Source organism: Lingula anatina, chromosome 3 (genome assembly GCF_051362555.1).
Source record: "Lingula anatina isolate TDL-2025a chromosome 3, LinAna3.0, whole genome shotgun sequence".
NCBI lineage: Eukaryota > Metazoa > Brachiopoda > Lingulata > Lingulida > Lingulidae > Lingula > Lingula anatina.
In genome coordinates, this window is record NC_141769.1 from 1,280,763 (window position 1) to 1,297,277 (window position 16,515).

The following is a 16,515-nucleotide window of genomic DNA, read 5'->3' on the forward strand; positions in this document are numbered from 1 at the left end:
TGCTAGCTCAATACACATTATTACTAAATGAATGAATTGCCACCAAAATATAACTGATTTGAAGGTAGCTCAATTTTTACCTATCCTGAAAATAGGATCAATGTCCATCCACAACTTTTTTCGAAAATATATTGCTAACAAACAACCATGCTGCCAAATCAATACAAAAAATTATTCTCTTGGTGGAGGTAAATCTAAGCTCCGTACCTTATCACCTCCCCTGTACATCCACATCTGGGTGGCACCGTTACTCTTCACCCTCTTATTCAACTGGCCGCGTGCGTCGTAATCCCAGCGCTGCGTTAAATCTCCTTTCTGCCATTTGACCATACGTCCCTGTGGGTCCAGAGTGACATTGACAGGTTTTAGATTCAGAGAAGATACAAAAGCCTCGGCCTGGCCTGCAGAGTTATATATAATGGTGAGGAGTTCTTTCCAGTTAACGTCCATAATTGTCTCAGTGTTGGCCTCTCTGTCGTATTCGATAGTCAAAACATGCTCTCCATTGACCTGAAAAAGACGATATCAAAATGACATACCTGTATTACCTAATGTGCACAAATTTCAGTCTATCCAAATTTTAACATTAAACAGGATATATTCTATGTTTAAATCAATTTATATCTTGGGCAGCATGCTCTTGAACAATTGATAAAACAAAATGCATCACTGACCGCATGGATCTTTATTTTTAAACTAGCTGTAGTCTGTAACTTTCAATAAGGGGGAACTCTATCAAACCTACATTGCATTCAACAGTTCAGGAAACATGAGAGAACTAATGAAATATTCACTTTGAAAACTTCTACACATAAGATACACAGAATCTAGGCTTTTCCAACACAGGGGCATGACACAATTCTTAATAACTACTGGAGCCTGAAATTCTAAGAGTAATTATGCATACATGGGGTGTTGAACACTAAGCAGACAGAGGAACAGGATAAGGCTTAACTGTATCCCAAATCATATCAATGGATCTTAACCAGTTCTGTTAGTATACAGTGCCATTTCACGCCCAAGCATGTTAAGAGGAAAAATTTAAAAACATGCTTTCACATTCGCTTCCACAGGATGGTTCATTCTGAGCAACTCAAATTTGTCTCCTTATAGTTTTTCTTACTTCCTGCCACCATCATCCCCATGAACATTCCTGTATGGAAACAAGTGAAGCCCAAGCAGAAGCTTAAAGCCTTAAAACATAGCAAGAAAAATTTTCCAAGCATCACAAATTGTGCAAAATGCAGCCAACTAAAAGTGCAATCTTTTCTGTTGAATCAAAAATTTCATAAGGTGCTTTTGTTCTTGAACAATAATTGCCCAAGTATTTGTCTTTCAGAAATTTGCTCATTTGTTACATTAATCTGCATGTTACAGAGATAACTCCTTTTATCATTTTCTTTATATTTTGTTGATAAAGAAAACAAGAGCTCATTCCAAAGAATAGAAGATCCAATTCAGAATAAGTAAAGACCCAGTCATTGTTTTCTTGGGTTAATAGTTTCTAACTAAGCAAGTTAGTGGCAGCGTACCAGTAGTAATTTGACTCCTATCATTTCATGCTGGTTAGCATGCCTGTTGCCATGCCTCGTACGGTGCGATTCGCCTACCCTCAGTCGCCGACCAATTCTCTCGACCTTCTTGCTCCTCCTGCTTTTTCCATCCCGTCTCAAATAAAAGCGCCACTCAAGTTTGTGCAGGAGGTTGTCTGGACCCAGAATTTTCCGTTTCACTTGCATCCTGTGCTCTGTGTCCAGCAATGGGTGAGTAGCTGTTTCCATGGTAACAGCTAAATTGTTGGGGTACTCGACAACTAAAGACCCATCATTTGAATAAGAAATATTTGCCCTCAAGTTGCCTAAAAAGCAAAACACACCACATCAAGCTTAAGTTTGGAAAAAAACATGCATTGGCATCACAGTGATCTTTGAACATTTAAAATCCCCACACTAGACAAAGTGACAAGCATGCTTTATAAAATATATGGTACCAAACACACCATCATCTTTCTCCATTTACATAAATTATAAAAAAAATAAAAAAGTGCATTCATTGGTGATGATAGTTTGACAAAAACAACAAAATATATAAAAACAAAGTTCAATATTAAAATAAGATATTTGTTTTAACCAAAAAAAGTTGTGTATAAAACAATAGATATAAGGTAAAGAAAATCCCACCCCAAACCCCCAAACTAATAGAAGCATTGAAGCTAACAATAGTAAAAGATGCTGGCTAAATCAATGCAAAAATTTCGAGAGAAAATTAAAAATACAAATGATAAAATCACATCTTAAAATCACAGATTATATCAAGGCTAACAATTTTCATAATCACTGTATATAATTTCAGATAGCTATATGATGTCTATAATTATTTATTATTAATAATTTTTCATTTGCATATCATATAATGTGTGTCATTCATTGTTGATAATCAAACAGCCTGACCCAAGTATGGACTTCAACACTTCCCATCATGCAAAGTCAATGGGGCCTCTTTGATCAACAAGTTATTACCATTTCATGTGACAAAGAGACCACAATCATGCATCATTCTTCCCTGGGAGACAAAACATAGTATCAGTTTTTAGTGAAGGGAAATAATACTACTTTCCTTAATATTACCACATGAATTTTCCCATTAATGTTTTTCAAACAATTAGTCAAAAGATATTACTGTTGTTAATTTCCTTCATAAAATGATGTTTTTTTTTCACAATGATATTGATGACAACCCCCAGTCCCCCACCTCCTCAATCCTGGGTCAAGCTAGACTAACAAAGCAGCGAAAGCAACTTGCCATGCAGGTACGCCAGCTGGTTGCCATTAGTTGCCATGGTTACCACATCAGCAGCATCAGTAGCAACCTTGACCACTGCACCTGTTGATGTCACATCAGTTTCCACGTTTGTCACCTCTCCCGTCGGCTGAATGACATGTGACACGCGGCCGTTGTCATCATACTCATAGAAATAAGTGTGTTCACTGTCAGTCCTCTTGGAGAATAGCAACCCACTACTGCTCAGATAGGTGAATGAAACTGAATAATTCCCTGGAACTGTGAAGGTCTCCAGTTGACCTAAAGGATTCATTTTAACCTTTGACCTCTGACCTCCAGGTGACACAATTTCTTTGGCCCAAGTAGTGTAATCTCTTACAATCCTCAACTGGTTATTGTTTGGTCCTGTGACTGTGGTGAGTTTCCCATAGTACGAGTTGACACTGTATGTGAAGCTGTAGACTACAGTATCAGTCATTAGATTCTTGGTGGAGCGATGCTGCCCATATCTGTTGAATGTGTACACTTCATGTGTCCCTGGGGACATGACTTCATAATGGCGGTAACGGTTGGCAGTTGGTAGAGAAGACACAATGGAGTGGACTCTCAGGTTTCCCATGTCAGCCACATGGAGGACATTGTCTGGTGTCACAGTCAGAGCTGTTGGTGTGTTCAGCAGAGCCGAGGCTGCCAGGGTTTCCTTAGTATCAAAACACTTACATTCTGGGTCCTGGCAGTTACACCTGGGAGTACCACCAACAATATGAGATATCAGACCAGAGGTGGACACCACCCTGACACGATTCACAAACTGCTTGTCGCTCTCCGCAATGTACAGCTCTCCCCATGGTCCAAACGCAATATTCTGGGGAGAAATCAAAGTCGCCCTTGTTGCCACACTGAGTCTGAGGCGCTCGTCTGATAGCAGCCCTAGTCCAGTTTTCTGGATGTCTTCAGGCGGGCAGTGTGGTGGGTGGCCAGCGGTCACTACAATCTTCCTCTCAGGGGTCATCCTCAGGACCATGTTATTGTCCAGTATGTGAAGAGTATCATCCAGGGGGTTAATACTGAGGGCAGTCGGCCAGTGGAGTTTGACCTTGAACAGAATAAAACACACAAAGTGTTAAAGAACTTGAGTATTTTCAGCAAAAACTATCTGGCAGTGTTAAATATTTCCCTTAATTCAGCAAAAAATTTCATCAGCTGTTATATGCATTCAATGTTAATTTAAAAACATCAGCATTCATTTTCTGAAATAGAAGTGTACCTTTTCATCCCCTTAGTTGACATCATGAGAAGTGATACAAAACCTAGATCAAATTTTGCTGTTGCCAAATGAACAGTTTTAAACCACGCTTACCTCTCTAACTACAAATTTTCAAGTGGAAATCAATCTCTAATTGACCTGCCCTATAGACAGTCCTACCTGTGCAATGTCTGCTGGTTCCTGACATGGCAGAGGGTTCCAGTCTCCAGGTTGTAACTGAGAACCCAGCACAGTGCTGATGTGGCCGGTCTTGTTGATGGAACGGATGTTGACGCCATCAACAAAGTACACAATGCCATCTTTGTTGATAGCAATACCTTAGAGGTAAGAGAATAATTTTGATTATGTCTGATAACAGCTGTAACAATACCTCAGAGAAAAGAGAGCCTTATGGTGATGATAGTAAAAAGTCAATTGTCTCTAGAGAAACTTAACATATTTTTACCCATGAGACCTGACATATGAACCTGTCTTACCTTATAGTTTAACATCATTTTAAGAGACAGTGAAAAATGTCACTGAGAAAACTCCATAGCAGATGCAAATTTGGTTCACACATTTATTTAAACAATTCTCAATTCAACAATCCTCACCTTTAGGATGTGTGAGTCTTGCTTGTGAGGCTAGCTTCCCATCCCCACACCTGTCTCTGTCCCCAGGGACGCACTGCTCCCCCGTCCCCGCGATGATCTCCAGGTTACTGTCTAGATCTCTGACGGGACCCATTGTCTTCACTCGCAGGACTTTCTTACTGTGAGGATCCGAGATGTAAAGTTTGCCATCCAAGGGGCTCACCGTCATGAAGTATTTGTATGGGACAGTTTGCGAGCTGAAAATTGTGAAATCTAGACTCTAAATTACTGTTATACAAGGCTGACAACGTAATTGAAATATTATTCTTTATTATACATGACTGCATTACTGACTAATGGATTCCCAATGATTCAAAAATATATTTAATGTGAAAGTAATTTTCACCAAAAGTTATTTGCAAATATGAAATATTTTTTGTACTTTTTTTATGAATATATTTAATACAACATTTGAAAAAAGGATTAAAATTCCAATGAAGTAAACAGAGTTTTCAATCAATTTCAACATCTAATTTTTTACCTCAACTCCAGAATCCTATCAATCCTCTGACGATCCGGTGACAACTTCCTGACATAATTATAGTCTCCAACATAGAGGCTGCCATCTCTCCCGCTGGCCAACGCCACTGGAGCTAGCAGTTTGCTGTCAGCAGCATCACCATCACAATTAGTACAGGTCACAGAGCGCTGGCGGCCATTGCCTAAGATGGTCTTGAGATTCTTGGGTTTCTCCTTCAAGTAGATGTTGGTGCCATCTCCCTTGTGTAAAATACCTAAAAGAAGTTGTTATAAAAAGTGAACATTTTTACATATGTTTGATCTTTTTCTTTATCAAAACATAAGCTCTCAACTGTAGAAACCATGAAATTCTACCAGCCTTATTACTACGCAAAACCAAAATCATTTTAATGAGCAACTATAAGAAAATATAAATTTAAGTTATATTGCTATTGGACAGCTTTTTGGTTTCCAGTTTGGGTTTGAATTCCAGTTTTATCTACACTTTGCTTGCAAAACTTTAACAAAAAAAAACTCGTTCCATCTTTGTTGTACACTGTACCTTCTTGGAAATTATAAGTGTGATGGATGTCAAGATTCCAGCCTCCTACTTCAGAAGAGGTGAGGTCGTAACCACTCATGGTGGCAGTTCTAGTCTCCCAGAATATGTGTGAACAGCCCTGGTACTGGTACCCTACCTTGACTGAAATCAGGAGAGGATAATTCACATAAAATTACATCATTTAAAACTGCAATATTTCCATTATTCCATTTCTTTTATTTGATATATTTATATTTGTTCCTGGCTTAAATTTTTTGCTGTCTACCCCAATTTCTGCACATCAGGTAAAAAAAGGAGTTTCTTTTAAAACATTTCTCTTTCTGATAATTGGGAAAAAAACCTATCTGGTACCTACCTGAGGCGGTAACAATGCCATACACTTTCTGCTTATAAGCATTGGTCCTGTCCCAGGCAAACCTGTACTTCAGACCACGGTCAGCCTCAAACAATTTCTCCAGGACAATCCCTTCCACGGTCACCCTGAGGTGGACGAGGGCCAGTGCCTGGGGGATGAGTTCAGGGGTCAACTGGATCAGGATACTGGACATGTAGCCAGAAGTTTTACTGCTGTGGTAGACCAGGTGGAGATTGGTGCCAGGGATGGCGATGGACTCCTGGAGGACCTGGAGAACAACGGGAATTATCCAATGATTTTATAACTCAAGCTGGAATTTTAACATTGTTAATCCTTTTTGTAACATTGAAATGTAAAATATTTTTCTTTAACTGTGTTTATAAGCTTAGGTGCATGGTGGCAGTGATAGCAAAAACAGCAGCATGATAAAATATATCACTGTAATTTTCCTTGATTAGCAGCATGTAACAGCTGTTGATGTTTCAGTAATTTGGCATATGTGCTTATTTACATTTGTATAAGATGTCACAAATATATATTAGTAAAGAGTCAAAGCTTTCTATCATTTGCAGTAAATTATTTTACCTGTGATTCAGGAATGATGGCACTCTCAGCTGGACAGGATCCAAGCTGTGTGTGTTGCCATGTGGACAGCACCAGTGGTTTGATAGTATTGGTGTCTACAGCACAAGGGTGAGGGGTCTCAACCTCGTTATCCCCCTCTAACACCAAACTGATTGACTCCATGGTAACCAGCTGATTCCATGGCACCATGACCGTAGCTATCTTGGTTTTGAATGGTTGACGCTGGAATTGGAGTGTTACGGAACCTCCACCATTCACCAAGATGTCAAATCTGAAAGTGGTGAATAACATAATAGGTTAACAACATTTTATCAAAATATTGAAACATGTTTTTATCTTAATTTGCAAAACAATACTAGTTTATCATGTTAAGTCTAGATGCCAACATTTCACACTGATTCTTCATCACCTGTATACGAGAAATACAAATAATTTCTGCACAACTTGAAAAATATATGAAAATCAGTATAAATGTTCAAAGCATACTGCACTAAAATTGAATCCATTTCTAGAAATCCTCTTTAAGTTATTCTACTCACAGCCCCAGTTCCCTGGTCAGTGTGAAGCCATAGAGAGGCTGTGTGACTACGCTGACCCTCACCCCTATCAGAGGGGTGCCGTCCTTGGCATACACTCTCCCTCTGATCACAGACACTTGACTGAAACGAAAATCACGTAGCCTAAATATTGTATTTATATGAAGGAAACCAGGTGCCCTTGTCTATATATTTTCTTAGTGTTTTCATAATCTTCAAGGCAGGAAAGTGCTGTATATCATAAAACTATTAAAATATATTACTAGAATTTTTAAAAGTTTTTATTTTAACACTTGCTCCTGTTAATTTTAACATAATTAGGCAGGTACATGTATCTGATACATGTTGATATATAAATTGAGATCCATGTTCATATTTTCATAATTTAGTTGGTTTCCGATACATGTTGATATATAAATTGAGATCCATCCTATTGTTTTCAGTTCATCCTACCTCTCATTAATATTGCTCATGTTAATGTTTACATAATACACTTTGATATATAAATGGTGTGATTCATGCTATTCTGTATTGTCCACCATACCTCTCATTAAAGGACCCTGTGTGTGCAAACTTCTGCACACTCTGTTCCTCCACCAAGAACCTCATCTTGTCAAAGAAGGAAGCAGTGCTGCTGGGGGGCTGTTTCCGTAGCAATATCTCCAGGGGGTCTGGTGACATCACACAGTGGGGGCTGTCCTTACACTCCACAGTAAGACAGCAGTCAGGGTCCTGGCAGTCCAATAGACCATCTGGAATAGGACAGACAGGTGATTATCAAAGAGACACACATCATAGCAATTTACCCAACTTCCTTGCCAATTGTAACACTATCCTTTTAGAGATTTTAAGTATCTTTAATCAATCCAGCATTTTGGTTTTATGCACAAAGGTAACTGTAAAGATTTTTTATCATACTTAAGACTTAAGTAGCCAGGACTGGATTCAACAAATGCTAGCTTTATAAACAAAGCTCATGACATAATTATCTCTAACAATTCACAAATCAGCAAGGGTGTATCTATAGAAAATAGCGACTATGCAGCAATCACTGAAACTGCTCCCTACCTGAAAACATAGAACACTAACTTTGTTGCTATTAAATTATCTCTTATCTAAGACACCTCTGTAAGTGGTGTCCATTCTGCCATACCCCACATACACTACTATATCAGTGAGTGTGACATACCTTCATCATTATCCAGATTGTCTCCACACTGCACCTCTCTGGACAGACTACAGTCCTCTCCCTTCCAGCCATCTGCACAGTTACACTGCCAACTACCTGAGAACACCTGACACCTGCCATGATTACTGCAGGATCTGGGGCAGCCATCTGGAAGACAGACATATGTAGAACTAACTACAAGACTTTTAGCATGGCTTGAGACTTAGCAAGGTTTATCTTAGGTATATTTACACACAGGAGTGGATCTTAAAGCATAGCAAGGTATTTTTTTATCTACCTACCTGTGACTTTGTTAAACTTACAGATATGAGATTAACCTTATGAGGGCTTAGGGGAGTCTTCATTCTGTAATTGCTTTTTTAAAATTCAAATACGAAACATGGTCCACAAAACAGAACACTTGATATTTAGATTCAAACACAGTCACAATGTGAAATGTGACAAGTACGCACCAAGAGAGCAATATTTCCCATTCCAGCCAGGGTTGCACATACAGGTGCCATTGTCACAGAAACCATGTACGAGGCAACGTGGATCGCATGACACCTGGTTGCACACGGCGCCTGCCCAGCCTTCGTCACATACACATCTCTGCCCGCTACAATGACCATGTACGCACTGCAGACTGCAGCGCTCTGGAAGATAAACATCAACATCTAAACTTAGTTCCAGTCTTTTTCTTACAACTTGTTACTGAATAAAAATGAGGCTAAAAAATTATACAGTATCTGTCAATAAATAAAACTGCAAAAACTCATATTGAAAAGATTAAAGGATTAAAGTTGCAACTTTTTCATGTGTATACTGATTTATTACATTTAGCAGAAGGATACCTAAACATAAATAAACGTCAACTTAAAATAGACCCCCTTTTAAGCAATTTAATATGTTCAAAGCTTGCTAATTATAAATTATTTTTACATATGTCATCATAAATAAATCAAAATATCCAATAACTTTGTCAAAAACCTACCAATTTCACAGTATTCCCCAGCCCAGCCTTCCTCACACACACATGCATCCAGATGCATGTCGTACACTCCATGCTGCGTGCAGTTCTTGCGACACATATTGGGGATATTTTGTACTCTAGGCAGACTACAGTCTGAGCCTGTGTGGTCCTCGTTACAGTAACACTGCCCCTGGACGCACACGCCATTCCCAGAACAATTGGAAGGAATACAGTCAACTGAGGAAAAAATAAAAGAAACTAAAATATGTGTAATATAGTATTTTTAGACTGAAGGTCTTATTGGAATTTTAAGATATTCTTGAAGAAGTACGGAGAACTATAACTTTTTGTTTTCTTACGTAACTCTTTATCTTATACCCTCAGATATAAATTCCTTCTATTTAGCTAAGACATAAAAGAGGGGGCATAAAAGATAGACGCCAGCTGATGTATGCCTGGTGTGTATTGTGATGAAGTGTGAAAATTGTGTTTTGTCTCAACTAACACAACACCGTGCTGATGTGACAGCAGTGAAGATTTCAGCTATCTCAACCACTGCAACACAGCTTGTCATTTACTCTCTGGGAAATCATACAAAAACCAATCAGTGAGCTCTGTCTAGCATCATTTCACTAAGTAACTCTACTCTTTAACATGGCTGCATCTGTCTGATAATCCTATTGTCTTCACCTGCTTGGGCTGCAAGCATTATGTCTATGGAGAAGTTTGAGATAAGTATAATAAATCATCAGCATATCTCCCCTACCTTCCCTGCAGTCCTTCCCCTTGAACCCTGGTGAGCAGATGCACTCTCCACGGATACATTCCCCATTCCCGTTGCAGTTTGGCACCTCACACCGGTCCACAGCCACAGAGCACTCCTTGCCCTTCCAGTTACTGTAACACTCACATTCTCCTCGAACATAGATCCCACGGCCATTACATAACACTGGACACACAGCTACAGGGAGAAATAGATACATTTAAGGTCTATTTTTATGTGGAACTAGTCAAGTACACCCTGAGAGGCAGAGGTGTCTGGCATCTTTCTTTTTCTGCTATCAGGATACATTTTCTGTTTCTGTGAGTTTTCAGGGACCTCGATAACTCAGGGTGTTACAATAGGATATGCAAACAAATAATTTCCATGAGATAAACTCAATTGAAATGGAGCGTGTGAAAGTGAACAATTCCTTTACACATTTTGTTTACATGTTTTACTTCAGTAAACTACAAAATAGAGCAGCTGACTTACTCTGTTAAATGGAAATAATATATTTACAGAGTAGCACTTTTAAATGATTTATTGGATTTAATTAAATAATTCATTAAAACATTAATATATTTAAGTAAAATATAATAAGCAAATTTACTTCATGAGCAATTGTCTGTCTCACTGCTGAATGGGAATTATTTTATTTTTCATGAAAACATCAATATATGAAAACACCATTAAAAGCAGCCTTACTCTGTGAGCAGTCCCATCCTTCATATCCAGGGAAGCATGTACACTGGCCATTTGTACACTCTCCTCTGCCTAGACAGTCCTTGGGGCAGGTGCTGTCCACTTTGTCTGCAATAACCACACAGTGTCACATGGTTATTTCCATATTCATAGTTTATTATAAAGAACATGTTTCAGAAAACTACTCTTTCTCTTACGACAAAATTTTAACCAGTTTTGACCCAGACTAAGTAAGTAGTAGTCCATTTGTTTGAAATTGTGCACCCTTTTAACCTTTTATAACAAGAAAGGAATGAGTTCTATTGAAGGCCAAATTTAGAAAGAATTTTTGTGGACTACTACAGATTTATTCTGAAAGAATTTTTTTTTTAAAGCTAAGATCAAATTTGATCATTAGTTCTTCTGTAAAACAAGTCCCGACCTTTGGCTAGAGGATAAAAAGTGAAACAGGAACCTCTGGGAAATTTCTGGACACAGAAACTTAGTATGCCAAATGCACTTAAAAGTAGAAGATACACTATGAATCACGGTGCATGTGTGATAAATAAGTAAATGTCACATACAAATACACCATGGTGACTTATATTTCAGCAGACGTTGATAACAAAAGATCCTGGCATGATGTATCTGGGTTTCATGTAGGACATGCTTGTTTGCATGATACTCCATGTGTGAATCTTTTGTTCTGAACATCAGTTGTGGTAGAAGACAAGATACTGACAATGTTGCGGACATAGATGGTGTATTGTTTCTGGTACACCAAGCTTTTTATAATCTCAGCTATTGATTACCACAGTTGTTATGTATAGAACAAAACACTGGCAAAACTTGATGTAATCCAATCGACGTGTTTTTTATATACAGTTCTTTGAATTCACAGTAGAGAGAGAGAGAGAGAGAGAGAGAGAGAGAGAGAGAGAGAGAGACTCACCATGTTTTGAGCTAACAACAGAGACAGTGTTTGGGATCTCCACATCATTATAAACCATCATGTACCATAGCCCTGGCTCCAAGTACTCGATGAAGGCAGTGTCTGTCACTTGGTCTTCTGAAGAATCCTGGAATCACAAAAATACCCATTATTATTGACAGTTTGAAATGTAATACTTGCTATTAAATTTGATCCCTTTAAAATATCCCCTTTATAAAACAGGTTTCAGGGACAAAGATATTTGCTTATATTCTGTTTTTTACATTTTTTTTTTTACCTTGTTAAATTTTGAATTTCATTGAGACATAACAAGACAGACTCTATGCAGACATTTAATTCCTTAGTTTTTTCCCTTTAATTCTGCTTGGACAATAACAAGGGGTTCTCTAACTTGGATTTTTTTACCATACAACACACATATGCATGCTTCTTGCCAATATGTTTATTTTACACTCTACGACTAAAGCCTTTTTTAAAGAAAACAGACTTAATATTTTGCAGACTCTTAAACTGTAACTACAGTTCCCCATAAGCATGATCTAATCACACTGAGGAAGAAAACAAGCTGGTTATATCTCTTTCGTGTTTGAAATGAGTATAGAACTTGACATTTTGTATTTAGTATGCAGATGTATTGTACAAGCAGTTCCACTTTGGGAAACAGATACAAGCGGTTCCAATGCCCTGTATGGTCTCTGTGCTGGTTTTTAATGTTGGGTTTTAATTTGCCAAGTCATTGACACTGGATGCTTTGTCAACAAGATGAATAATTCATATGCTGTTGTTCTTGATGTTTGGCTGGTCATCAATAACAAACGGATCACTACTTGTCCACCTGCTCCCACTACCAAATATCCAAAAGTCAATGACCAGGAAACAGCATTCCATCTTTGAATACAAGCTCCATTTTTTGTAAAATAATAAATTATTACATAGGAGAATGACTTTTACTTTTGGACAGAAGAAAAAAGTGATCAGTGCACCAAGATTAAAAACTCTAAGAAACCACTAGCTTTTTTTCTGACTTAATAATGACAGCAATGATAACATGCCTGTAGTCATGTCTCACATAACTGCCCTGAAATCATTTCTGAAATCAATGTGCCGATCCTTTCCCTGTGGATATCACCCTTTATGTTATGCAATAATGATGTCTAAAGCATCCAAGCATCACTTCGTCAAAGCAAACAGAATACTAATCTGGGACTAATGGCTGCCACAGGGGGAATTGCACTCTGCGTTATGTGCTGAAAATGTTTTAGCAAAGGCCACAGTTTATTACCACATCGAGAATTGACAAGGTTAACATTTCCATAGGACATTGTCATGAATATACTATCACTTGAAAATGGAATGATGGTGTTTTTGGCTAAAAAATGTGTGCAAAATGCACAAAAGCATATCTTCAAATGTACCAGCTGCCAAAATAAACATCTCCTTATTGGTTTATATCACACTCATGATGGAAAGTAACAAGTTTAGCTTTGTCCATTGCTCAACTGAAAGCATTCTAAATGAAAATAACATAACCAGCAACACATTACAAAATCGGTCCTTTACTTTTGGGATTTTTCTACTTCTTTGTAGGTCAAACCCAGTTAGGCCAACAGAAAATGCCACATTTATTCCAAACATCCTAAATAAGAGCTGCAAAGTTGTCTGACATTGCAGGTATAATGTGATTTGCCTTTTTTTACATCTGCAAAACCAAAATTATTCTATCTTTGCATTCACTGTTTCAACTTAAAAATTTTATTTGATTTGGCCTGATAAATCAACTAGATCAATACAAAATTTCTTCTTGAACACTTGAAATTGAGACCAATTACAGACACTTCTATTGGCCATTCTGATAAAATTTGATTTTTTCCACACAACACAGTAAAACCAATCTCCAGAACTCTGGATTGATTTGATTGGCTTCCATTCTCAGAGAGCTCACCCCATCACCCCATATGATTGGTCAATTCTCAAGAGAGTCTTTGGCGAGGCTAATCTGTATGTGCTAGAAGATTGTGTAATTCTCTGGAGAATACAACAACAATGACAAAGTTCCAAATAGTCTTAGCAGGGCAGGAAAAAAAACACCACATCTATGAACAGCTTTATTGAGTCATGGTATCAATGTCCAAAACATCTTTTTCTTTAAAAAAATTAATGAAAATAAAAATTATAAAAATAATAAATAATAAAAAAGACAATTTTCAGACTATTATCAGGAACATTGTTCATCCGTGGTTGTAAACATCACGACACTTTCAACAATGAACATGCAATACAGCCATAGAACCTTCAAGAGAAGACATTCAATTCTCCCTAACAGATATGTGAACCGCACGAGAAAATACAGTTTTTGTTATCGCATGCAAATTTAATTACGGTTTTTCATTTGTTGCTGATTAAATGCCTTGCAAAAAAGTCAGAATAACAGGAAAAGGTCTCAATATGAATGTGGGTTAACACTGAAGATAGGTCGGCCCTTTTTGGTACCAACCATCTGCGCAATGCTTTTGATTAAGCTTACCTTACTGCATAATAGCCAAATTTACAGTCTCAAATGAACAACAACTTTATCAATTTTAGCTAAAAAAGACAGTGTGTTACCAAGGTACAGCACTGGTAGCAGCCTTATTAACCATGAGGCAGTGGAAAGGTCCAACTACCATTTGTATTTGGGACAGGTACAGACTTACTCAAAGATACCCGGCTATACCATGCCCAGAGCTTGACAACTAAAATATTTATTATTCTACTGATGAATTCTCCCTAATGGTCTATTCATGATAAGATTTATCATGTATTGACTGATATGTTGTAAAATCCTTAGAGTTATTAACGCGGAATATGGTAAATGTGGTGTTATTAACTGATATATAGGAAGATCACTTTGTGGCCTCTAGAAAAAGACTTATCATCATCATCATCATCTCTTATTTTCCTGGGGAAACTGGCTGATGTAGGAGTCCCCCAGGTGTCAGACCTTGAGGTGAATACTGATGAGAGCCTAGAGATCATTACATTACATCTCTGAGACATTGAACATGTTGTACTAAGTGTTAACAACATTTTGATTAATGTTTATCGATGGAAAAAAGCTGGACACAAGGTTAAGAGGTATAACACAATCAACAGACTTCAGTAAGAAGTTCTTTAGAAATGACAACAGAATTTTATATTTGGTGAGTCAAAACATCAAAAATTTTTTATAGACAATTTCATAACTTATTACCCATCTGTCTGTATTTATGTTACGGACATAAAAACTTCAACTTTCTGGATGTAATTTGATTTAATAATTATCATTATCATAATGAAGACAACTCACCTTGGCGGAGCTCTCATCTCTCCTCCTCCTCCTCTGCTGTGATATCTTCCTTCCATCCAACATGTGGAAGAAGTCATACTGTACATAGGTGGGCTTTGAATTGAGCCGTCCATACACCCCAATAACAGCATCATCTGGCAACGTGAAGTTAAACTTGACAAATTTTGGATCAATGATGTCCAGCTGCTGGATCCAGGAATCTTTAGGAAGCACTCTTTCCTCACTGGGAGAGTCGAGAGTTACCCTGGGGATTGGCTTTGGTGTTGTGGTGGTGGGAATTGTAGAAGTTGGTAGTGTTGTGACTGAAACAAGACAGATCATAGCTACATCAATATATAAGATATACACATTTAAACAAACATCAGTGATTCTCAATTATTTTTACTGAAATGATACATATATAAATAAAACATGACGCAACAGAAGTCCAAAAGCAGCCAGAAAAGCGCCATTGGCAAACATTCGTTATAATGATGGTAAATAGAATACTTTCAGTGGTAGGTTAGATTTCACCATTATAAAATGACATTTGAAGGACGTCTATACTAGGGTTTTATGTGTTAACAAACTATTACTTCCTAGGCTTTCTCTGTACAACAAGGCAGAAGGGATTGCCCTTACTTTCCCTAGCCATTAACTCTGAAAATGGCACAATTACATCTGCCATCTTGGCTAAAATTGACAGGCAGCAAAGATTAATAGCAAACAATAACTGCTGTTAGAACTGTTATTACACGCTGTAAAAGGAAGATGGCATATCCCTGTCTCTTGTTAAATTTCCCCATCAAGCCTTTCAAACAGTTCTGCCATAAATAGACCAGATCTCCACAAGACATGACTTTGACTTTGTGGCATGAAAAAAATCACTTCAAAATAGAAGAAAATTTGAAGAAATAATTTCCCTTAAATAACCCTTTCTTTAGGTCCAACAACCATAGGCAATTGACCAATCATTTTCTTTAAGACCATAATAAGTCATGGCCAGTGTCTCCTTTTCAGAAACATTGTTTCTCTCATCTGCCATGTTTGTAATGTGTCTGATCTTGTCAAAAAAATTATATACATTTTTTTGGCATTTTTTTCAGAAGGCAATTTCAACTAGGATTACCCTACATTGTATTGGTTCTTTTTGGAAAGTATGTTTTATTTATTCAAATTCTAGATCGAAAAAAAACTTTTTTTCAAAAACCTGAATTTGAGTAATTGCAATTATTTATCCAAACATTTTCACACAATTTAACAGTTTTATTATCTCCAGTTTCACAAAACTTTCATTTTTTCCCAAACAATAATACCACACAAACCACAAAAATAAAGAGCAGAAGTTCAACAATTCATCTATCGAGTTGCCAACATGACAGAAATCAAAATCCATAGATCTGTTGTCTTGTGTGTTATTAACAATGAAATAACACCTGTTTACAATGGGAGTCTGTGCTAGGTAATATGTAGAAAATGCCTGTATGCATACAGTTG

General features: G+C 37.5%; 1 protein-coding gene across 16 annotated transcripts in view; it reads right to left on the minus strand.

The window, feature by feature from the left end:
* LOC106175388 (teneurin-m) overlaps positions 1-16,515 on the minus strand; it is a 92,003-nt gene that overhangs the window by 4,586 nt on the left and 70,902 nt on the right. For 14 of the 16 annotated variants that reach the window (XM_087007378.1, XM_024075216.2, XM_013557354.3 and 11 more), the window contains 18 exons: positions 15,040-15,341; positions 11,715-11,841; positions 10,787-10,891; positions 10,085-10,279; positions 9,340-9,555; positions 8,819-9,001; positions 8,367-8,513; positions 7,722-7,929; positions 7,181-7,300; positions 6,642-6,912; positions 6,057-6,324; positions 5,702-5,842; positions 5,162-5,414; positions 4,642-4,877; positions 4,208-4,365; positions 2,803-3,877; positions 1,533-1,858; positions 208-510 (listed from right to left, as the gene is read on the minus strand). In XM_087007378.1, coding sequence (XP_086863504.1) covers positions 208-510; positions 1,533-1,858; positions 2,803-3,877; positions 4,208-4,365; positions 4,642-4,877; positions 5,162-5,414; positions 5,702-5,842; positions 6,057-6,324; positions 6,642-6,912; positions 7,181-7,300; positions 7,722-7,929; positions 8,367-8,513; positions 8,819-9,001; positions 9,340-9,555; positions 10,085-10,279; positions 10,787-10,891; positions 11,715-11,841; positions 15,040-15,341 — 4,634 coding nt within the window. The remainder of the gene's footprint in view (positions 1-207; positions 511-1,532; positions 1,859-2,802; positions 3,878-4,207; positions 4,366-4,641; positions 4,878-5,161; positions 5,415-5,701; positions 5,843-6,056; positions 6,325-6,641; positions 6,913-7,180; positions 7,301-7,721; positions 7,930-8,366; positions 8,514-8,818; positions 9,002-9,339; positions 9,556-10,084; positions 10,280-10,786; positions 10,892-11,714; positions 11,842-15,039; positions 15,342-16,515) is intronic. The other 2 variants (XM_024075219.2, XM_024075218.2) reach the window with 2 other exon arrangements.